Source organism: Dendrobates tinctorius, unplaced genomic scaffold (genome assembly GCF_039654945.1).
Source record: "Dendrobates tinctorius isolate UK_male_01 unplaced genomic scaffold, ASM3965494v1 ptg000116l, whole genome shotgun sequence".
NCBI lineage: Eukaryota > Metazoa > Chordata > Amphibia > Anura > Dendrobatidae > Dendrobates > Dendrobates tinctorius.
The window spans coordinates 35,583,786-35,609,023 of NW_027361784.1; the positions used below are offsets into that span (position 1 = coordinate 35,583,786).

The following is a 25,238-nucleotide window of genomic DNA, read 5'->3' on the forward strand; positions in this document are numbered from 1 at the left end:
CAGTCAACCATATCACTATGGAAAAAAATGTGCTTCCTTTAAAGGATATCTGTCAGAAGGTTTTTGCTATGTAATCTGAAATCCGCATGATATAGGGGCAGCGACTCCAGTGATGTCACTTTCTGGGTTGTGATTTGCTGCTTCAATACAATCAGTGTTTTATCAGCAGGAGAATATCACTACAGGAATAGGTGTCTCGTGTCTCCTGGTGGAACCCCGCCCACACCACTGATTGGCAGCTTTATGTACACAGAAAGCTTCCAATCGGTGGTGTGGGTGAGGTTATACACAGAAAGTGGCCAATCGGTGGCATGGGCGGGGTTATACACAGCTCAGAATTCCGAGCTCTGCTAGATCTGCAGCAGAGAAAACAGGGAGTGTATCTCAACTGATCCACCCATTAAACTAAGTGACACATCGCTGGAATCAGGGTCTCTGTTCCTACATCATGTTGCTGTCAGATTACATTTCAAAACCTGCTGACAAATTCCATTTAAGAGGTTAGAGGAACTATCAGCTCTCTGACCCGTCTGCTTTAGTGAACATTTGGATTTACCATTAAAATACCATCTAACATTTTTTTTGAAAATTATACATTGTGACGTTCCTCTGTTATTTCTTCTGGAATTATAGGAATGAATTGACAAATTAAAATTTTTTTTATTTGTTAATGTGGCATGACAGCTGAAAAAATTTAATCTGCTGATCAGACAAAGTAGGATCAAAAGTCCCCTTTACATGGACTAATAATCGGCCGAGCATTAGCCTTTGTACATAGGGCAGAGATTAGCCAGCAGATTGCTTGATTGTCCTCTGACTTCATTGTTTTCCGCAGGCTTAGAAATCATTGTCATTGGCAGCACATATTCTTGTGTACACCGGTGATGTGCTGCTGACAATTTTGCCAATGGCAGAGGACAGAGAGCGATCATAGTAGAAATTGTTCTGTCCACATTTACAAATATCCATGGGAGTACATGGAAGCAACAGGCAGACCGGAGACATCCGGTAGATCACAGACAGGTTGAAGAAGTACTTGAAGTGGAAGGTAGGCAAGAGACATCCTGGAAGCCACAGGGAGACACGTGTCTCTACTATCTGGACTCCTGGACGTCTCCGGTCTGCCTGCGGCTTCCAGTACCTCTGCTTATTGTTCCCGGTCTTCTAGGACCTCTGGTACTTGTTCCTGGTCTTTAAGGACCTCTGCTACGTGTCTACCTGCAGCTTCCAGGACATCTCCTGTCCGCCTGTGGCTGCCAGTACCTCTGCTACTTGTTCCTGGTCTTCCAGGGTCTCTGCTACGTGTCCGCCTGAGGCTTCCAGGAAATCTCCTGTCCACCTGTGTCTTCCAGTACCTCTGCAACCTGACTACAATCTTCGAGACACCTGCAAATTGTCTCCATTAATCTGTATCCTGCCTGCCTCACCTGTCTGTTGTACCGACGCCCGGGTGCCCTCCTGGAGCTTGGGCTTAGAGGATCCACCTCATCTAGGGATCCCTTGACACTCGGCTTGAAATTTTCTCTGCAATTTAAAGGGAAATTTCTCATGAGAGAGAAAGGAAGAAAAGTTTTGATCCAGTAAAGCTCCAAGCCGTAAGCAGAGACTAACACACGTGGTCTGCACTTCTCTAAGGACCTTTATAGACGGGACGAGTTAGCTCTAAGATGCGATCATTCGATAAATGCCTCGTTCTTCGGTTGATTGCTGCCATGATTACAGGAGATGATCGGGAACAACCGTTCTTACCAATCCTTGTTCTGTCAGTTATTTTCCTTTTGTAAAAGGCTTTTAAAGGGAATGTGTCATCCGAAAAATAGTCTAGTGTGCTGCATGTTTTAAACGTTTTTTGGCAAACTTTTTTTTTTTTTTTCTTTTCCATATCACAATTCTCTTTAAAATTCAGAATTTTTTTTTTTTTTAACTAGCTGTTTCGGGAGACAACACTTACATTAACAGCAGTGTACAATCCCCGATCCTATGTTTTGTATTGAAGCATCTAATGTGTGTGCAAAGGTCATTGTGAAGAGAAGGGGAGGAGTTGAGCTGTAATATCACCTATTGTGAATGGTGGATCCATGTTATGTACTGTATACAGAGGTGTTATCAGTCATTATACAGGAGGAGGAGGTGAGCTGTGATCTCACCCATTGTGAATGGTGGAACCTGTGTTATCTACTGTATATAGAGGTGTTATCAGTCATTGTAAAGGAGGAGGAGGTGAGCTGTTACATCTATTCTAATTGGTGGATCCTGTGCCATCTACTGTATGTAGAGGTGATATTAGCTAATGTACAGGAGGAGGAGGTGAGCTGAGACATCACCTATTGTGAATGGTAGATCCTGTGCCATCTACTGTATATACAGTGCCTTGTGAAAGTATTTGGCCCCCTGGAATTTTTCAACCTTTTCCCAGATATCATACTGCAAACATAAAGGTACCAAATGTAAATTTTTGGTGAAGAATCAACAACAAGTGGGACACAATTGTGAAGTTGAACGAAATTTATTGGTTATTTTAAATTTTTGTGGAAATTCAAAAACTGAACAGTGGGGCGTGCAGTATTATTCGGCCATTTTAACTTAATACTTTGTTGTGCCACCTTTTGCTGCGATTACAGCTGCAGTCGCTTGGGGAATGTCTCTATCAGTTTTGTACATCGAGAGACTGAAATTCTTGCCCATTCTTCCTTGGCAAACAGCTCGAGCTCAGTGAGGTTGGATGGAGATCGTTTGTGAACAGCAGTTTTCAGCTCTTTCCACAGATTCTCGATTGGATTCAGGTGTGGACTGTGACTTGGCCATTCTAACACCTGGATACATTTATTTGTGAACCATTCCATTGGAGATTTTGCTTTATGTTTGGGATCATTGTCTTGTTGGAAGACAAATCTCCGTCCCAGTCACAGGTCTTTTGCAGACTCCAACAGGTTTTCTTCAAGAATGGTCCTGTATTTGGCTCCATCCATCTTCCCATCAATTTTAACCATCTTCCCTGTCCCTGCTGAAGAAAAGCAGGCCCAATCCATGATGCTGCCACCACCATGTTTGACAGTGGGGATGGTGTGTTCATGGGCTGTGTTGCCTTTACGCCAAACTTATCGTTTGGCATTGTTGCCAAAAAGTTAGATTTTGGTTTCATCTGACCAGAGCACCTTCTTCCACATGTTTGGTGTGTCTCCCAGGTGGCTTGTTGCAAACTTTAAACGACACTTTTTATGGATATCTTTGAGAAATGGCTTTCTTCTTGCCACTCTTCCATAAAGGCCAGATTTGTGCAGTGTACGACTGATTGTTGTCCTATGGACAGACTGTCCCACCTCAGCTGTAGATCTCTGCAGTTCATCCAGAGTGATCATGGGCCTCTTGGCTGCATCTCTGATCAGTCTTCTCCTTGTTTGAGATGAAAGTTTAGAGGGACGGCCGGGTCTTGGTAGATTTGCAGTGGTATGATACGCCTTCCATTTCAATATGATCGCTTGCACAGTGCTCCTTGGGATGTTTAAAGTTTTGGAAATCATTTTGTATCCAAATCCGGCTTTAAACTTCCCCACAACAGTATCACGGACCTGCCTGTTGTGTTCCTTGGTCTTCATGATGCTCTCTGTGCTTCAAACAGAACCCTGAGGCTATCACAGAGCAGGTGCATTTATACGGAGACTTGATTACACACAGGTGGATTATATTTATCATCATTAGTCATTTAGGACAACATTGGATCATTCAGAGATCCAAAATGAACTTCTGGAGTGAGTTTGCTGCACTGAAAGTAAAGGGGCCGAATAATATTGCACGCCGCACTTTTCAGTTTTTGAATTTCCACAAAAATTTAAAATAACCAATAAACTTCGTTCAACTTCACAATTGTGTCCCACTTGTTGATTCTTCACCAAAACTTTACATTTGGTATCTTTATGTTTGAAGCATGATATGCGGGAAAAGGTTGAAAAGTTCCAGGGGGGCCGAATACTTTCGCAAGGCACTGTAGAGGTGTTATCAGTTATTGTTGTCACAGCTCAACTCCTCTTCCTGTACATCACCTATTGTGAATGGTGGATCCTGTGTTATCTTCTACAGTGGGTGTTATCAGATATTGTACAGGAGGAGGAGGAGGTGAGCTGTAACATCAACAATTGTGAATGAAGTGACCTGTTTTTGACCAAGCTACAATTTTGAAAGTATTCACCAATCAGGTCTGGGTAGTCGCTAAAATGGGAGCAGGGGGGATTGATGGGAGAGAGTATACTTGTTTTTAGTTATTTATTTTTTTTTTTCTAAAGCTTTGGATATACATTTTTTTTCCTATAATATATCACCTCTATGTAAGGTGATGGTCTTGTATCTTTACAGTAGGTTTCCATTTTTTTTTTTTAAGGTTTATTGGCCTCGAAAGCGGTGGTCCTGGAGGATGCCGAAAAGAAGCAGAAAGCTACTGAAAATCCTGCAAATCAGGAAGAGGTATGAAATGGGCGAGTGCGGACCCACATCAGGGCTGTACCTTACTGAACCTTAAACCAGTGCCTGTTTCTGATGCAAAAGCTTTTTACCTGCATAAGTGAAAGGGCTGCACGCGCTCCCAGTATTGTACGTCGGCCCCCCGTGCCCCCTCACCCTTTCTATATATACATTTACAAGCACTTTGCTTTACTCGTCTAGCCTCGACTAGGGGCTACGTTACATTGTAATTTGGGAGATTTTTTTTTCCCCCTCTCTGCACCACAATCAGCAGCCGGTTGAATCAGAAATGCAGCTATAGATGTGACTTCTGTATATGGGAGGTAAAGCAACTATTTATATATGTAGATATAAGCTGAAAAAGACAAAAAAAAAAAGTATCCAAAACTGGTGCAGAAATAAATCAGTCAGTATTACGGGTGCTTTGTGCTAAATGTGAGAATTTGGGACATTCCTTCTATAGTTTCATATTTTTCACTTTTATTTTTATAGTTCTATAGTAATTGATGAAAATTGAACTGAATATGTAAAAGATGCATAAGAAGTGTATAATTGGGTCCCACTGTAATGTTACATTTGTAGTTTGATTAAGCTGTGTATGTGTGTATGTGTGTCGGGCCGTTGTGTAAGATGTAAACACATAAGAAAGCGATGGTTTGGAAATCTCTATAGAACAGATCAGAAAGTGAACGTTGGACATTTTTTCCATTTCATTTGGATATAGTTCATTTAGAAATTGATGGCAGTAACTCATCTCAGAAAAGTCATGCCTGTGCCATGTCCACCATTGTGTACCCCGTCCCCTATTCTCTGTGCAACAGTCTGCAAACGTCGGGGAAGTAAGCAGACGATCGCTGGAGTTTCAATAGAGGAATGTTGTCCGGTTCTTGTCTGAAGTCAGATTCTCACTTCTCCACAGTTCGGGGTCTTTGCCGGATTTTTTGTTTCATAAGAGCCTATATTTTATATTGGTGTAAGGTCCGAACTGCAGGCGGCCAGGTCATCACTCCTCAGCGGAGACGCGCTGCTGTGATGGATGCAGTATGTAGTTTACCAATGTCTGCTGAAATATACAAGAAATTCCCTGAAATAGATGCCTGGATGGAGCAGATGTTATTCTATCCCCTCTGTAAAAAGCTCAGCACTGATAACGACTTTCATATGTGGTCTGCCCCTGCCATAGGCACTAATGCAGCCCCAACCACCTGAGATGCAGAGCTGTGTGCTGATAACAAGCTGGATGGTCCCTCTCCTCGATAACAAGCTGGATGGTCCCTTTCGTTGATAACAAGCTGGTTGGTCCCGCTCCTTGATAACAAGCTGGATGGTCCCTCTCCTCGATAACAAGCTGGATGGTCCCTTTCCTTGATAACAAGCTGGTTGGTACCTCTCCTTGATAACAAGCTGGATGGTCCCTTTCTTTGATAACAAGCTGGATGGTCCCTTTCCTTGATAACAAGCTGGATGGTCCCTCTCCTTGATAACAAGCTGGATGGTCCCTCTCCTTGATAACAAGCTGGATGGTCCCTCTCCTTGATAACAAGCTGGATGGTCCCTCTCCTTGATAACAAGCTGGATGGTCCCTTTCCTTGATAACAAGCTGGTTGGTCCCTCTCCTTGATAACAAGCTGGATGGTCCCACTTCTTGATAACAAGCTGGGTAGACCCTTTCCTTGATAACAAGCTGGATGGTCCCTTTCTTTGATAACAAGCTGGATGGTCCCCTTCCTTGATAACAAGCTGGATGGTCCCTTTCCTTGATAACAAGCTGGATGGTCCCTTTCCTTGATAACAAGCTGGATGGTCCCTCTCCTTGATAACAAGCTGGATGGTCCCTCTCCTTGATAACAAGCTGGATGTCCCACTCCTTGATAACAAGCTGGATGTCCCACTCCTTGATAACAAGCTGGATGGTCCCTTTCCTTGATAACAAGCTGGTTGGTCCCTCTCCTTGATAACAAGCTGGACGGTCCCACTCCTTGATAACAAGCTGGAAGGTCTCTCTTTTTGATAACAAGTTGGATGGTCCCTCTCCTCCTTAACAAGCTGGATGGTCCCTCTCCTGAGTCTTCAGAACACGACGTTCTTGGTTTCCATAAACAATTTCTCATTTTGATTTAGCCGACCACAGTTTTCCATTTTGCCTCTGTCCATTATAAATGAGCTTAGTCTCAGAGAAGACGCCAGTATTTCTGGATTGCGATGATATATGGCTTCTTGTCTCACATGATGGAGCTTTCACTTACATTTGTGAATTGCACAGTGAGGTACAATCACTGACCTTGGTTTCTGGAGATGTTCCTGAGCCCATGCAGTAGTTTACACAACTGAATCATGCCTCTATTTAATGCAGAGCCTCCTGAGGGTCCGTAGATCACGAGCACCCAATACTGACAATCGACCTTCCCTTTTGCTCATGGATTTCAGAATCTTTTGATGAGATTTTGTCCTGTAGATGGTGGGATATTCAACATCTTTGCAATTTTACATTTTTTTTTTAAATTATTCCACAATTTTTATACTTAGTTGATCACAGATTAGTGACCTCCAAATATCTTTGCTTCTGGGAGACTCTGCCTCTCTAACATGCTCTTCTTAGACACAGTCATTGACCCTCCAGCTGTTTCTCATCAGTGCTGTTTCTCTTCAGTGCCGCTTACTTTTCCAGCCTTTTGTCAACCCTGTTGTAAATTTTTTGAATGTGTTGCTGCCTTCAATTTCCAATTTTTTCTTCTGAAAATTAAGTGGAAAAATGTTCAACGTTCAACTGCTGATCTGGTCTGTGTTCTGCTGTGAATAAATTATATTGATAAGAGATTTCCAAATCATTGCATCTTTACATTTTACAGCGTCCCAATTTTTTTTCCATTGGGGTGCTATATGTATGTATATACTGTATGTGTATATAATATGTACTGAAAGTACACACGCAAATATTTGACAAATTGTTTTTCATTATTTATGCAATTTTTTTTAATTTTTGAGTTTTTCTTTGCCCATCTTTACCTTTTAAGAAAAAAAAATTAAGCACCTCTGCAATAAAAATGTCCTACGTTTTTTTTGCTTGCACTTCTCCATGGTAACATAAAGCAAATAAATCGTATGTAAATTAGTTTTAATTTCTTGCTGTCGTATAGTTTCTTCCCGTAATTAGAGCTAACGTACATTAGATAGGTTAGCCAGAAGTAGAGGACAGAAAAGACAGTGGGATTCAAGATCAGACTACACAGGATTTGTTTGTTGTCTGTTACCGTGACGATGCATAGATCTGCATAGAAGCTGTAGTTCTAAAGAGGAAAGAAAATTATTACGGTAATCAACTATTGCAAGAGGTGCCTCATTTTCAATTTTCTACAGTTGTGGCCAAAAGTATTGACACCCCTTCAATTCTGTCAGATAATACTCCGTATCTTCCTGAAAATGATTGCAAACACAAATTCTTTGGTATTATCTTCATTTAATTTGTCTTAAATGAAAAAAACACAAAAGAGAATGAAGCAAAAAATTGATCATTTCACACAAAACTCCAAGAATGGGCCAGACAAAATTATTGGCACCCTCGGCCTAATACTTGGTTGCACAACCTTTAGCCAAAATAACTTTGACCAACCGCTTCCGGTAACCATCAATGAGTTTCTTACAATGCTCTGCTGGAATTTTAGACCATTCTTCTTTGGCAAACTGCTCCAGGTCCCTGATATTAGAAGGGTGCCTTCTCCAAACTGCCATTTTTAGATCTCTCCACAGGTGTTCTATGGGATTCAGGTCTGGACTCATTGCTGGCCACCTTAGAAGTCTCCAGTGCTTTCTCTCAAACCATTTTCTAGTGCTTTTTGAAGTGTGTTTTGGGTCATTGTCCGGCTGGAAGACCCATGACCTCTGAGGGAGACCCAGCTTTCTCACACTGGGCCCTACATTATGCTGCAAAATTTGTTGGTAGTCTTCTGACTTCATAATGCCATGCACACGGTCAAGCAGTCCAGTGCCAGAGGCAGCAAAGCAACCCCAAAACATCAGGGAACCTCCGCCATGTTTGACTGTAGGGACCGTGTTCTTTTCTCTTGAATGCCTCTTTTTTTCTCCTGTTAACTCTATGTTGATGCCTTTGCCCAAAAAGCTCTACTTTTGTCTCATCTGACCAGAGAACATTCTTCCAAAACGTTTTAGGCTTTTTCAGGTAAGTTTTGGCAAACTCCAGCCTGGCTTTTTTATGTCTCGGGGTAAGAAGTGGGGTCTTCCTGGGTCTCCTACCATACAGTCCCTTTTCATTCAGACGCCGATGGATAGTACGGGTTAACACTGTTGTACCCTCGGACTACAGGGCAGCTTGAACTTGTTTGGATGTTAGTCGAGGTTCTTTATCCAACATCCGCACAATCTTGCGTTGAAATCTCTTGTCAATTTTTCTTTTCCGTCCACATCTAGGGAGGTTAGCCACAGTGCCATGGGCTTTAAACTTCTTGATGACACTGCGCACGGTAGACACAGGAACATTCTGATCTTTGGAGATGGACTTGTAGCCTTGAGATTGCTCATGCTTCCTTACAATTTGGTTTCTCAAGTCCTCAGACAGTTCTTTGGTCTTCTTTCTTTTCTCCATGCTCAATGTGGTACACTGTTATGAATGAGTCACCGAAGGAGGAAAAAACAAAAATACAAGCTAAGTCCAGAAAACCGGAGAGGTTGGTAGCTATCGGATTGCAGACCCCTGATCCTATCCACAACAACTAACAGTAGCCGTGGGGGGTTCCTACGATGCCCTAGACCCCTCGATCACAGCCGGAGAACTAAATAGGCCTAAAGAAAGAAAGGGGAAATCTAAACTGCCCCAGAGCAGACCCCAAAGCAATAGGCAGCCCCCAACATATAATGACGGTGAAGCAAGATGAAAACACTAACATAGATAGAAAAATAGGTTGAGCAAACGATGGGGCCCAAGCTAACTAAAAAGGACAGGATAGAAAAGCTGCTGTCTGCAATCCGTAAAAAACCCTACCAAAAAATGTCCCAACCGTCTGATAGGAAAAACAGGCCCTGAAGTCGCTAGGACTTCAAAAAGACTATATCAGCACTCAGGTAATTTCTGAAGACAGAGCAAAGAGACAAACTGATCAGAGACAAAGTGGAACTCAGCACACCCCCAACCGGGGATGGCTGAACTCCAAAAAGCAAAGTAAACAAAACAAGCTAATAAGTTCAGTAGCAGAGCAAAAACTTATCTTTGGGAAGCAGGAATCAGACTGGTCTCCAAGAATCCAGCAGAGAAATCACCAGCGACTCAGAAGGGCGTCGGCTGCCTTATATCCAGTCAGAATTTCCTGTTACCCAGTCATCATCTACCAGATCAGGTGTTTGGTAATCCGCCTCACTACCTTCCTTCACCAGAAGAGGGAGTTCATCAGACATCGACGGTGAAGGGGAAAATGAACTCACAACAGTACACACAAGGACACAGGACAGAGGTTGAGTCAAATTTAATCCATGTCAACTGGCTGCAAGTGTGATTTAGTTATTGCCAACACCTGTTAGGTGCCACAGGTAAGTTACAGGTGCTGTTAATTACACAAATTAGAGAAGCATCACATGATTTTTCGAACAGTGCCAATACTTTTGTCCACCCTCTTTTTTATGTTTGGTGTGGAATTATATCCAATTTGGCTTTAGGACAATTCTTTTTGTGTTTTTTCATTTGAGACAAATTAAATGAAGATAATAATACCAAAGAATTTGTGTTTGCAATCATTTTCAGGAAGAAACTGAGTATTATCTGACAGAATTGCAGGGGTGTCAATACTTTTGGCCATAACTGTATATACTGAGACAATGTAAATGTTTGTGAAGACACAAGTAGCCTTTATTGATCAGTTGCAAATAGATTGTAAACTCCTCTGAGCAGGGACGATCATTGATATAATGCTTGTTATTTCGGGTCAGTTTTTACTGTTTTTGGCCTTGGATACTGTAATAATTCATTAGCTTATTTGCCGCCTCCATTACCTGCTCCTCGAGCTGCATTTTCTTTGTTCCTCCAAACTTTGTTTTGTGTCTATATGACAAAGAAAAAAAAACCAACCCCACCCTCCCGAAAAAAAAATCAGTTTTTGGTCTATGTGTGATATCTGGGGAACGCCCCACCGATCACCGGAACAGGAGGTCTAAAGTCCCTGTAGTGAGCATGTGCGACCGCTGCTCTGTTTACTTTGTGTACAAGTGGTGGTCGCACATGCTCACAACCATGCCATTCCATTTATGCAAAGGCCTTGCAGCCCTCCATTTTCGGCATTTGTGTTGCTCTCTATGGCCGGACTTTTTATTCTTAAGTTTATCATATATTCTGGTGATAAATGGTGTGTATAGGATAAACCTTTAACCCCTGACGTATGCACCACCGCTTTCCAAATTATCATGGAAATTATGCTTTTCTTTAATATTCTGATTGATGCAAATGACTTCATATAATAATCAAATCAATCACATTTTTTTTGGTCAACCCTCCCAATGATAACAGGTTTTTTTTTCAAAACTAAAACAAACAAAAAAAAATCAAAATTATTCCGTGATTTCACCTTCACAATTCTTGCATCCATTGAACTTGGCGTTTTTGGATAGTTTCTGCTTGTATTTCTTTGCATGAGAAAAGCCTCCCAGAGCTGCTGTTTTGATGTGAACGGCCTCCCACCCTCATAGATCTTTTGCTTGAGGATACTTCAGAGGTTCTCAATAGGGTTGAGGTCAGGGAAGTATGGTAGCCACACTTTGATTTTTCTCTCCTTTTATCCTTTTATCAGCCAATGACTCAGAGGTTTCTTGCAGCATGAAGATGATTTTGCTATGCATGGCACAATTCTTTTTGTACCATAGAAGAAAGTTGTCATAAACTCTATATACTCTACTGAGGTCATTTTCACACCTTCAGGGACCCTAAATGAACCTACCAACTCTCTTCCCCTGATTCAGGCCACAAAAATGCCTCCGTTACCTCCTTCTGACTTGGCGGGCTTGTTGTGACATGGTGGCCATCCACCAACCATCCATCTGGCCCATCCAGGATTGTTTAGGGGTGACCGAATAGTAGGGTTATGCACAACTGCAGCCTCTGGAGGATCCTACACCTTCAGGTTCGCGGGACTCCAGCTTCAAATACCTGTTTTCTGCTTTGTAATGGTATCTTATCAGCTACTCTCCTAATTCGATGAATTTGTTTGGCAGAAAGCTTCCTTATTATGCCTTTATCTGCACAAACCCTTCTGTGCTCTGTATCAGCCACAAATCTCTTCACAGTACGATCATCACGCTTACGTTTTCCTGAAACATCTAATGTTTGCATACCTTGTCCAATGCACTGCACAATTTGCCACTTTCGGCAGGAGAGATCCTTCTTCTTTCCCATATTGATTGAAACCTGCGACTGCTCAATAAGGTGGAACATCCTTCTTAAGTAGTTTTCCTTTATTGGGGCTCAGCTGGAAACTGTCACGAGTGATTGAGTTCAGTGATCCAAAGACCCTATGACACACAAACCATCCATGAGTTGATGTGAAAAACAAAATGTTACATTTATGAAACTTAAATCCAATTTGCATAGTAATTTGGAAGGCGGTAGCGCTCTGTGTCCATGGTAGAAGCGGAGCCTTTTGAATACCCCCTGACATTGGTCACAGCTACTAAATACGACAGTCATTGAAAGACCTACGTGGCAAACGATCACAGGTTCGAGTCCCATATGGCAACTTGAAAAATTTGTGAAATGTTAAAAAAGCCAAAAAAAAACCAAAACATTTTTTAAAAGTAATAAAATTTAATCACCTTCAAGTTCCCCATCACCCCCTCCAAAAAAATGAGAAATAAAAAAATAAACATTGCCGTGTCTGTAAAAGTCCGATCTGTGAAAATATAAAATCCACGCAGTTAAACAGCGTAAGGAAAAAACTATTTTTCTTTTTGCTCTGGAAATCTAAAGCCATACAGGAAAGAAACGTGATGCTGTCATTTTAAGTTCAATTTGTAATTTTTCATGGGGAAATAACGATTCCGTCTAACACGGCTGCCTTCACACAGAGATGTTATTGGCTCTGAATAAGCTACATGTATTTATTTACTATTTTAATAATTAAACTCCTCATGGTGATTATTACCTTTGTCAGATTTAAAAAAAAAAACAAACTCATGTATATCCTGGTGCTGACACTTAATGCAACTTATGTATGAGGGGAATGACCGTTATGTGCTTCTTGCATTTATTTACAGTTCAAAAGTTTATTATTTCTCCCATTTTCTTTCTTTTGTTCTTCCTTTCACTTTATTTTGTTTTCTCTTGTTCTTTCTTTATCTTCCACTTTCTCTTTTTCTGTCATTCTTTTGCTTTCTCTCACTTTATTTCTGCTTCACTCTTTCGTGCTTTCTTTTTTTTCTTTCTGTCATTTCTCCCGCTCTTTCTTCTTCTCTTTATCTTTTTCTCTTTTTTTTTTTTTTCTTTTGCTTTCTCTCGCTCTATCTTTCTCTCACTCTTTTTTTATTTTCTCTCTCGGTCTCTTTCGCGCTCTCTCTCTTTTGCGCGCTCTTTCGCCTTCTCTCTTTTGCCTGCCTGCTCTCTTTTGCCTTCTCTCTATTTCGCCCGCCCGCTCTTTCTTCCTCTTTTTTCTTTCTGTCGCGCTCGCTCGCTTTTCTTTGTTTTCTTTATTTGTTTTATTGAGTATTGCTTTTCCCCTTTTCTTGCTTCTGGTGTTTTGTCTTTCTCTACCTGCAGGGGAAATTGTGACATTTGTTTAGCGTCCGATCATAAATGCCTACATTGCCTAAAAGCTTTAGTGCCCACTTAACCCTAAAGTCCAGGTAATGGTCAAGTCGTACATTCGTGGTTTAGATTTATCCTCACCCGTTATGTTGATGTGCACTCGATGGGCACAACTTCACTAACCACTTACTGTGAATTCACGGAGTCTGCTGGAGAGGCCGGCATTGCCTGGACGCTGATAGTCGTCCAAGTAGGTCATCAGGTTACATACATTGGTCTTTATGATGGGAAATGACAGCGATCCCCGACGCAGCTGCAGAAATCTCATCTGTAATAAACCCCTCTTCGTCAATATTGTTAAAGTGGAAATAGTTTTTTTTTTTTGTGTTAAAAAGTAGTAAACGCGTTTCGGGTCCCACCGTTAGCCATTGTCGGGTTTAGTAAAGCAATTTCCAGAGCATTTTTTATGAGGGTAAAACAAAGGGGCCTTTATAAACGAGGCATTGGAATTGCCTCATCACACCTGATGAGTGGGGGGGTGAACGGACATGTGGAAGTTTGGGTTCTGGTATCCGACCCAAACTGTATTCCAAAGTTTAGTTCGGATACTGGAACTTGTGCTGGAAATCTCTCGGAAGTCCATGTTTGACATTTAGCATTGGAACCTCGACCTTTTAAGTTCTGGTTAGCTCATCTCCACTGATGAGACCTGAAACGCGTTGTATACTATTTAACACAATAAGCCCAATCTGCTTTAACAATATTGATTAGGCCGAGGATCGTCGTAAATTTCCAAATGTACAGATTGGAGAAGAACAAGCGTTGATATCGCTCGTTCACAAAGGGTCCCAGCCACCTCTGCTGTCTAGGAGTGGTGGCCGAACGTGCACACCTCATTCCTACCCTGTTTACAAATGTAAAGGGTTCTTCCCATCTTCATAGATGGATATTGTCGGATAGTGTTTGTAAATACAATCAATTTTTCAGGTTACCGTTTTCTAAAATTTTCAGCCATTTTTGAGTTATTAACATTATTTTTTGGACTTTTTTTTTGTATGTTTAGCGATGTGACCTCGTTTTCTATAGAACTGCTGATGTATGTATTTGATGTGCAATAAACTGTCTTTGTTTACATGTTGTGGTTATAATTAATGCATTTAATATAATTAATGTCCTACCCACTTTGTAATGTTTGGCTGAAAAAAAACGCACAAACTTTTAGCCAAAAGAGGGCAAATATTCACGTGTTTTCTGCCGCCACCTTCCACTGTCTGTTCTCCGTGCTAAAGTCGTTCGCCGTGATAGAAGATTTTGGATTTTGATCCCTATTAATAAAGAAATCAGTCCAAAGTATAATGGATTTGCCCTCCAAAGAAAGAGCTGAGACAGCGTCTGCCGATTCTGCACGATCGTATGCATATAATAAACATGTACTGATGTGATCGCCAGCGCTCGACAGACACACGACTGCATTCTATTCTTTGGTGATTGTTATTTTACAGATGCCTCCACCCTGCCTAAATGTTCCCATTATTATTTTTTATGTATGTTTTCAACACCGCCAAATAGGGGCACCAATATCAGACGCTAATCCACTCTATAATGTGGCGTAAAAGGACTGATGATTAATGAATACATTGAAAAAATCCCTCTGCAGGCAAAAATGTTTTCGAGCAGGAGGACCTGAGCAGCTTGATGTATGGTTTTGTGGGAAAAGTTCACATGTTATTTATGGAAATTTTCCTCCTTCTATGGGAATGTGTCAGCAGGTTTTTTGTTCTGTAATCTGTAAAGACTGAGACCTCGATTCCAGCGATGTCACTTACTGGGCTTTGCTTTTTTTTTTTTTTTTTTTTTTTCAAATCAGTATTTTATCAGCAGGAGATTATCACTACAGGACTAGGCGTCTCGTGCCTCCTAGTCCAATCAGAACTGATTGGCAGCTTTCCTTTAAGGCCGGAATCACACATGCGAGAAACACGGCCGAGTCTCGCATGTTAATACCCGACACTCGGGAGAGGAGCGTGCAGTTGAATGTACTTCTATGCAGCCGCACGCTCCGATCCGAGTGCCGGGTATTAACATGTGAGACTCGTCTGTATTCCTCGCATGTGTGATCCCGGCATAATAGACATTGTATTCATAACATTGCAAATCAGTGGTATGGGCGGAGTTAAATACAGAAAGCAGCCAATCTGTGTTGTGGGTGGGGTTATACACAGCTCAGCATTCCGAGCTCTGCTAGGTCTGCAGCAGAGAAAACAGGGATTCTATCACAACTACAGCACCGAGTAATCTAAGTGATGCATTGTTGGAATCTGGGTTTCAGCCCCTACATATTTCTGCTGACAGATTCCCTTTAAGAGTCCTGGGGGCACTACTAAAAAATCGACAGCTGTCTTTGACAAATTTTTGCACACCTCCAACTGCTTTGCTCATCGAAAGGACCACATCTACAAGGTGAAGGGTTCCGTTAATAAGTTTTATCAGTATACAGCAGGAGTTAAAATTTTGTAACACATTTGAAAACATTTTTGGAATTAACGTTTTTGTTCTTTTTTTATGTATTTGTTGTTATATTGTTTTTTAGGGTAGTAGAAAGGAATTATATTACTGCGGAAAGTATTGGCATGTCCTAGCGCAACAATAAAAAAACCGCCTGTCCGTGTAGGGATGCGGTGTAGCAGGTCTTGAGAAGTCAAGCTCTGAAACCTCATGCAAATGAACTTGGGGGGCTTTGATAGATGCTTGACCATCTATGGTCAAAGGATAATTAAGGAGAAGGTGATGATGCCAGGTGAGAAGCAGTCACACAGGTTGATTAAATCAGAGTGCATTGACACGCCCCCAGTGCACTTCCATGCTAATTTGCATATGCCCACAAAGCTTGATTTCTCCGTACTGGAATGTTAGCTGACTACAAAACGGGTGTCATTTTTGTTTTTACTGTTTTAGTATTACCTTGCACCACAAGTTTCAGTAGAGAAGTCATCCTGACATTGACCAGCTCCCTTTTTTAAAAAAAAAAAAAAGTGGGAAAAAAAAAACATCAGATAAATTGTACAAACTTTTTATTGTCTCTGGATTATTTTTGCATTTATCTGTTCTTTTATTGGTTTTATCTTGTAACACCTTACTTAGTTTTATTTTAATGGATTTTGTCAATATGCAAATATCTTGTTTAGCAATTTTGTAACATTTTATAGTCGTCCCATGTGCCGATAATCTTAAGCAATTCTCTGTTTTTGCATATATATATATATATATATATATATATATATATATATATATATAAAAAAAAAATAGCGCAAACTTCTAAATGGTTTAAATTATTCTCCTGCCTAACATTTCATCCATCGAGTAATCTTGGACCCGAAAAAGAGGTAAATGACTGAAAACGGACGGCGTTTCATGGTGACGCATAACTGTGTTTTTTAAATATTGAAAAATGTGTTTAAAACTTCCAGATTTTATTTTTCTCTAATTTCTATTTCTAATGCGAGATATTTTCAGAGAACACAATATTGATAGTAGAGTCCTAAAATGAACCATGAGTATCAGATTGGTTCCACCTCCAGGGAGCAACGAGTCCCCTTACCAGGTGAACATCCGAGGTGCCAACACTCCGACATTGCCATGCAAATATCTAAGGTTCTGTCCTAACAATAGGTGCCAGAAAACTACTTTATAAACCTTGAAAAAAAAAAAACCCCTGAATTCCTCTGATTCAGCCACTTTTTTTTTTCCTATTTTGCACTACAACGCTCTATTGCAGAGATATGCACATGTATTGTTTGAGCACGGTATGTGAAATCTCTAAATCTCTGCTTGCAGCCAACTGGATGTTTCTTTTGCATTATCTTTGGGGGGTGTTTTTGCTCTTACCCCTCCCAGACCCTGCCAATCACAGCTTGATGCCTGATCTAGCAGTCTCTGACCTTGCCGAGCTGTGATTGGCAACATCCGGGAGGGAGGCGTGAAAGCAAACCCTCCCAGAGAAGACTCTGAGGAAACGCCAAGTTGGACTGCAAGCTGAGATTTCACATACTGCGCTCCGAAAAAAAAACAAATGTGGATATCTCTGCCATGGAGCGATGCATCACTAAACCGAAAAGAGAGGCACAATCACAGGAGCGCCGAGATTTTTTTTTTTTTTTTTTTAAATACACATAATTTCTAAATATAAATGTGTTCCCTGTTAATTGCCAATAAACGATTTTACTTAAAATATATATTTGACAACAATCAGCAATTTTTGTCTAATCTTTTTTGTATATTTTTTATGTACAACTAAATGTTCTACACACGGTAACTTTACCTTTAATTTCTTTCTTTTTTATCAGTGCACATTTCTGTAATTTGTTTTTCATTCTTGCACAGATTAACTCTTGAATCCTGTGTAATGCAAATATAACTGTGATCCTTTTTTTCTTTATTTTTTTTTTATTTAGGCAATTGCTCCCAATTCTCAGAGTCAAATTGAAGCAGATATATGCTACTCTAGTACGACAGTGAGACCTTTGCTGTTGCCGCCATCTTTGTGTTCCGGGAAGTCTCGCAGCAAGAAAGACAAACAGGAGCCTGTCGACGCCACAGGGTGTCAAAAGTCCCCGTCATTATTAAATCAAGGCGAGGATCTGGCATTTCTAATCTCCTGTCTTGTTGCTCATATAGCAATAAAAACTAGTTTCAAAATCTAATTGCAAAATTAGTTACATTGCAGGACGGGGGGGGGTTAAGTTTATAGTTAATTTCTATTTGTTTTTTTAATTTTAGGATATATACGGTATTTTTTTTTTTTTTTTTAATTTTTATTTTACATTTTTAGTAAGATTTTTTTAATGAATAGAGGGAAATTAGTTGTTGATAGAAACCAAAACTTTCCTATTTCTCCAGACGCTTCTACCCCAATCTCAATCAAATGGAGAGTAGTTTGGACTTGAGGGGTACTGTAATGGGTACTGGGGCAATGCCTGAGAAACTCTAACTAATTATAGCACAAAACAACTGCTCAAACCAAGCACAGAGACTTTGAACACCCTTGGCTCGGGCAAACGGTTCAGTGCCCCTCTTCTTTTGTACAGTCAGAGCGGTGAACCCAAGAATATGCGACCGAAATAAATGCAAAACATGTTGGTGGGGAAAGTGTGTACTGAACTGATCGGCCAAGGGTTCGCTTAGCACTTGGCTTGGTTTTGTGCTAACAAGACTCCCTTTAATTCACACTTATCTCTTAATTCCAACTTGTGTAGTGGTCTCTTCTTTCTTAGTTGATGGAATTCTCAAAATTATTTACTCTGGAAGCTTTTGTTTTTAATATGCTTGCAGAAGTTTTTTTTTTTTTTTTCAAAATAGAAAGCTAAATATTAAAAAAAACAAAAAACAAATTGTCCCTTTCCTGTTAATTTTTTACTTAGTAATTAAGTCAAATATTTAAAATAAAAAGTAATTAAAAAATATATTTTAATTATATTAATGTATTTAATTTCATTTGTCATTTTATAACTTTTGATATTGTAAAAAATTAAAATATTTAGTACAGTAATAAAAGAGAAAAAGATGAAAAATGAAGTACAATATTTAAATTAATATTGTACTTTTTCTTGTTTTTTTTATTACTGCACTTATACGGTAATTTTTTATTTTATGCAGTATAAAAAGTGAAAAAACACAAATGAAATTAAATATATTAATTTTATTTGTAATCTATTAATGTTGTTACTTACTTTTTATTAGACCAGGGATCCTTTTCAGGAAGATTTAAGTAATTTTTTTGTACATAATTAATTTTAATTTTTTTTTTTGCATGTTTGCATTTGGAAATAAACTTTCAGTTTAACTAGAAATATAAAACTGATTTTCTTCCACTACGTAGTCATTGAAAGATCTTTCTTTGTAGGTACACAACACAGAGCAAATCTTTCTAGATCTTCTGGGCGTAACAACCAGAGGCGAAGATCTCGGCGTCGCACAGCTGATGAAACCCCTGGCGTCCCTCTCCACATACCTTTCCGTGAAGAAAAAGGCCTTCTAAGTTTCTCACAGACTCCGCAAGACCTTTCAATAGCCAAGGGTAATTAATAAATTTAATGCGTGCCCTTCGGTCAGGGTCCAAAAAAATCAATTGTTTCCGATATCCAAGTTTTACAAAAAATTTTTTTTTTTTTTGAATGCTCATTCATTTTAAAAATGTTTTTAATTCCATATATTTGTGCAATTTTTCTTTTTCGGTTGATAATTTTTTTTTTAATTGGTTTACAAATTTTGTTTAGTTTTCTCGGTGAATAATGTGAAAGTAATTTTTTTTTCTTTTTATCAATTCTTATTTTGTACAATTTTTGGGTTGAATTAATTTTTCTTGTTAAATGGATATTCCCATCTCTAATATCCTGTCCCAATATTTAGTAGGTGTAATAATAAGAATATTAACAAATATCTTAAATTAGAAATGTATAGTTCTTCTGATTAGCTATGTCGCTTAGCCCATGTGCAGGGTATTTCGGTAGCTTAGGTATCCATGGTTACAACCACTAAGAAGTAACTAACTGTCACTCTGGTTGTAACCATGGATACCTAAGCTACTGCAATGACTTGCATGTGAGGTAAGTGACATAGTGAATCAGAAGAACTATACTACATTTCTAATTGGAAGGTATTTGTTAGTATTATTATTACACCTGCTACCTAATTTACACCAATTGCCAGTGGCATATTTTTTTCTTTTTTTGTAACTGATTCTATATTTTTTTTTCACTCATTTATAAAAAAAAAAAAAAAAGATTCTTAACTCCTCTTGCTTCACTTTCATTTTTTGTTCTTTATTTGGGTGAATATTTTTTTTTTAACTCTTTCACATAAGTTTCATATTTTTCTATGATTTTTGGGTTAATTTTAAAAGTATTCTGAAGTGACTTTTCTCTAATTCCACAGTTTTATTTTTTTTTCCACTAATTCCACAATTATTTTTTTTTTTTTTTCATTTCAAAACTTCTTTTCAACCAACACTTGATTTTTTTTTTTTTTTGTAAATTTTTATTTGTTAAACAGCTTTAGCTTTTTTTTTTTTTTATACGATTTTTGGGTTAAATTGATTTTCTTTTTAATTAATTTACTCCCTTTCCAATTTTTACTTACGGTATTCTTTTTTTTTTTTTTTTTTTTTTACATTTTGTCAATGGGCTATTAAAAAATGTTTAAATTCACCCTGCACCAGTTTCCATTTTTTTCTTGGTTTGTTCATGATTCATTTGAATAACTACAAAAAAAAAAGAAGAAAAATTGTTCATGATTCATTTGGATAACTAAAAAAAAAAAAACTTGTTGAATATTTTTGTACAACGTTTAGGTTAAATTATTATTCTTTTTAAATGACTGTACGTAAAATTCTAAGTCTTCTATGACTCTTGTTTTGTGAAGAGGCTGGATGAGGGGTTGGGTAACCGTTCATTATTTGGATGATTAAGGGGGAAAAAAAGTTATTAGAATTGAACATGGTGAAATATTGATTTTTTTTTTTTTTTTTTTTGTTTCTCGGTGTTGTTCTAACTATGACGATGAATGATGATATTAATAAATGATACTTTAGCGCTCCTACATGTTTTGATGTTTGACTTTACGTTACAAATGAAAAGTTTTTACCTTCGCCCGCCGATCTATGAAGATGTTTTTTTTGTTTTTTTTTCCAGTTCCAAAAAAATAAATAAATAAAAATCCAATCATTTCCTGCCGTAATGAGCAGAATGTCTTGAGATCTGTCCTCCGGAACGTCATATTGTAATACTCTATCACATTCTTTTGTTTATATAGTACCCGCTGATGCCTTTGTGCCTCAGGAGAAGCTTGAACCACTTGACCTAAGCCGTAACGTGGAAGTTACATCTCCCATAATCCCAGCATCCACTTTCCACATTGACTTCCCCACTAAAGAAAAAGAACACTTACAATTGATAACCTATTCTCCAAAAGCAATAGCTGATGGCAGAATAGCCTCGACGTCCGCAGGTAATTCTCTTCGCTTTTGCAACCGCAAAGCTCGTTTCTCATTGTACGTAACCACACGGGCAAACGGCTTAACGCATCCCACGTCTGCCGCGACGTCAGGTAGGTGCTCGGCAATCTTTGCAGATACCGTGAGAAATCCTACAGGTAACGCACGTTGTTTGATTATTTAGTAATGTTTTCATTGGTCAGGAATGTCAATTTTTACGTTGACAGATTTTTTGCAATCGCTGAATGCCGTGTCGATCGGCAAAACTAGGTATTTTTATTTCCTATGGGGCATAGAGAAATGCTCGAACATTGCTCCATCTATTAACTATGGTGCTGCTGGAAAAAGCCCTTCGTAGCCCCATAGGGAATGAATGGAGAGGATCGCAAGCATGGTGCTCCATTATAGCTCATATAAACGTTCCCCGTTCTGCCGATCGTTGCGGATCCCAGTAGTTGAACTTTCTCCAATCAATAAGTTGTCACTAGTGATAAGCGAGCATGCTCGAATAAGGTATTATCCGAGCACATTCATGCTTTTCGGCGTGCTCGAATACTATGTTTGAGTCCCCACGGCTGTTCGACAGCAGCAACACATGCAGGGATTATGTAACTAGCAATCCCTGCATGTGTTGCTGCTGTCAAACAGCGGCGTGAAATACAGCCGCGCCAACTCGACCATGGTATTCGAGCACACCAGATATACTTTATTAAAGCACGAGTGTGCTTGGATAATACCTTATTCGAGCATGCTCGCTCATCACTAGTTATCACATATCCTGACAACCCCTTTAACCAGGCAACATACCACTTTTACTATTAACGCTTTTTGCTTCTATTACAATATATAATTACTCTGTCCCCTAATTGGGGGACACAGAACCTTGGGTGTTATGCTGCTGTCCACTAGGAGGCGACACTATGCATAATCTGAAAAAAGATTAACTTTGGCTCCTCCTCTGCAGTATACACCCCTGGACGGCGTCAGCCTTCTCCAGTTTTTGCTTAGTGTCGCAAGGAGGCACACCTTTTTTCTTCCGTTTTTTACCTTTTTTCACGGAAATACAGATGAAGAAAAGTGGGTCTCCAGCGAGACTCCCGGCATGGCTCCCTCCTCGGTCCCCTATTAGGGGTACCCGGTTGAGGTTGAGGTGGTTTTTTTCCCCATGTCGCTCCCTCCCCAGTCCCTCGGGTCCTGGTTCGAGGTCGAGACCCCCCTCCTTCCCCAACACCCTTAAGGGGTCTGGGTTGAGGTCGAGGCGAGGATGAAGACCCCCTGACGGTGACAGACGCACCCTCCCTAATCCCCCGCAGGGGGTATTAGGTTGAGACGCCTCAGGTAGGGTCGGAGATCAGGCAGCATTCCGCAGCTTCCAGGGACCCCAGGCCGGCTGAGGGATCCTGTGGGGGCCGGGGGAGGGTGCGGACTGGATGGCACAGCAGAAACAGGGCTTTTGCTGCGTCCCTGTCTCTGCAGCAGCAGCGGCTCCATAGCCCTTCAGGGGCCCCCCATACAAAAACCGCTACCCCTGCTACCCCCACCGCTATCCAGTCGACCGTTCTGGGGGGGTCTGGTACAAATCCGCCCCCCCCCCCCCCGGACTACCGCGCCGCTCTGGAGCCCTCCTGGGCATCAGGCTTCAAATTTAGACCGCGGCTTCGGCCTAGCTGAAGCCGCCGCCTTTTCCCCGCCCCCCGGCCCGCCCCCCGGATGACCAAAATGACACACTGGTGTGTCATAGAAGGGGCGGATTGAGGCAGAAAGGGCGCGTTTTTACACAGCCCAGCGCGCCCTTTTCAGCTCTCCGCCCCCTCCTCCCTCTCCTCAGAGCCCCGGTGGCCATTTTTTCTGGATGAGATCCAGGAGAGAAGCATCACAGCGGTCTCCGGGGGGCACAGAACTTGGATCTGTCGGCGCTGGACCTAGGGGCACACCGGTGGGGTAAGCTCACAGCTGGGTTCTCATTACTCAGCTGTGAATCTATACTTCCTATAAGGCTTTCTGTGGGTTCCCTCTGCGTAGCCACCCCTGTACGATCCCTTATAGCCAGCCTCTGTGCACTATGCCGGGCTCAAGGAAGAGAACCAGGCAGGAATGTTTCTATGCATTCTGCACAGCCTGCAAAGCCATGCTCCCTAGTGGCAGCACGTATCCGCACTGCCGGGACTGCATCCAGAACTCTGGGTCAGAACCCCAGGGAGTCCCTACTGACGCTTCAGTGTCACAGGCCACGCCGGAATGGGCAACTCAGATGTCTCAGTCTATGTCACAGTCCATAGACAACCTAACTGCTACATTGCTGCAAGCTCTGCAGAGTCGGACCCCGGCTATGGACGGTACACAGCAAACCGACAGCTTGTCTCAGGAACATGCTGCTTCCGACTCTCACAGACGTAAGCGGACTCACAGGTCTCGATCACCTGAGTCGCACTATAGCACAAGGTCGTTCCCCTCTAGGGAGAGACAGCGTCATTCCAGGTCTCCTGGGCAGTCCCCTGCCACAGACAGACAGTGCAATTTACCACAGGGATCCCCCACCACAGAAGACCCCCGCCCCAGGTCGCCCTCCAGGGATCACCTTAGTGAGACACAGGATTCGGAGGGCATCTGTGACTCCGACTCAGATAATGAAACGGTCAGGTCCGTGGTACCTTCTCCCCCTAGCAATACAGCGCTAGTTGAGGACATAATTTCTTCTATTCATCGGGTGCTAAAAATTCCAGAGTCGCCCCCGGAAGTCCCAAAACATAGGATTTGCTTCGAAAGTGTTCAAAAACCACCTAAGGTCTTCCCTAATCACGATGAGTTTGAGAAAATACTTACCAAACAGTTTGCGCAGCCTGACAAAAAATTCGCTTATCGCAAATATCTGGAAGCGAAGTACCCCTTCCCACAGGAAGACACCAAACAATGGGCAGATCCACCTGAAGTGGACCCTCCGGTTTCTAGACTAGCAGCGCAGACTTTACTCTCTCTGCCGGATAGCTCAACCCTCAGGGACGCAGCAGACCGGCAAGTAGAACGCATGGCTCGTTCTATTTTCGAAGCGGCAGGCGCCTCTCTGGGCCCTGCGTTTGCTTCAGTTTGGGCAGCCAAGGCCATCCTAGCTTGGGCCAAAAGACTACAGGAGGGTCTTCAGGCTTCAAATCCTGAACTCTCGGACCAAGCGGTCCAGATGGCAGTGGTAGCAGACTACATGATTCATGCAGCCCTGGATTCCGCCAGAGGTGTAGCGGGAATAGCATCAAACGCCATCACGATCCGACGCATCCTCTGGCTGCGAGAATGGAAAGCGGATGCGGCCTCAAAGAAGTCCCTCACGCGACTTCCGTATTCTACTGGTAGACTTTTCGGCGAAAAGTTGGACACCATGATAGCCAATGCCACCGGGGGTAAGAGTACCTCTCTCCCTCAACTAAAACCGAAACGCACGTTCAAACGAAGAAACCAGACGCGATTCCGATCCTTTCGGAATTCCTCGGGCTGGTCCGTTTCGCGCCCAGTGCAAAACCGCAACCGTTCTCCACGCAGAGACAACCCACGGACGCAGCAGCGACCGGACAGGGCTTGGCAGTCGAAAGCAGGCCAAGCGAAACCCAAGGGAGGAAAACCTCAGAACTTCACTTCATCATGACTCGAGACCTCCGGAAGACACCCCACCAGTAGGCGGCCGACTTTTACTCTTTCAGCAAGTCTGGCTGCCTATTACAGAAGACAGGTGGGTCAGGGAAATAGTGTCTTCCGGATACAAGATAGAGTTCACTTCCGTTCCACCGAACCGGTTCTTCCTTTCTGTTCCTCCAACACCACCAGAAAAGGCTCGTGTCTTCCACCAAGCGGTTTCCTCTCTCCTTCAATCAGGAGTTGTGGTGCCGGTTCCCGCGAACGAGAGATTCCGAGGATTCTACTCAAATTTGTTTGTAGTCCCCAAGAAAGGAGGCGGCGTCCGACCCATACTGGACCTAAAACAGCTCAACAATTACGTACGGGTCCGTCATTTCCGCATGGAGTCCCTCCGGTCCATCGTTGCATCCATGGAGCAGGGAGAATTCCTCACCTCCA

At 41.5% G+C, this 25,238-nt stretch overlaps 1 protein-coding gene across 3 annotated transcripts in view; it reads left to right on the forward strand.

Moving 5' to 3' along the window:
- Positions 1-25,238, forward strand: part of PHF20L1 (PHD finger protein 20 like 1) — a 103,055-nt gene that overhangs the window by 35,634 nt on the left and 42,183 nt on the right. For all 3 annotated transcript variants that reach the window (XM_073590354.1, XM_073590356.1, XM_073590355.1), the window contains 4 exons: positions 4,376-4,458; positions 17,641-17,818; positions 19,089-19,262; positions 20,996-21,190. In XM_073590354.1, coding sequence (XP_073446455.1) covers positions 4,376-4,458; positions 17,641-17,818; positions 19,089-19,262; positions 20,996-21,190 — 630 coding nt within the window. The remainder of the gene's footprint in view (positions 1-4,375; positions 4,459-17,640; positions 17,819-19,088; positions 19,263-20,995; positions 21,191-25,238) is intronic.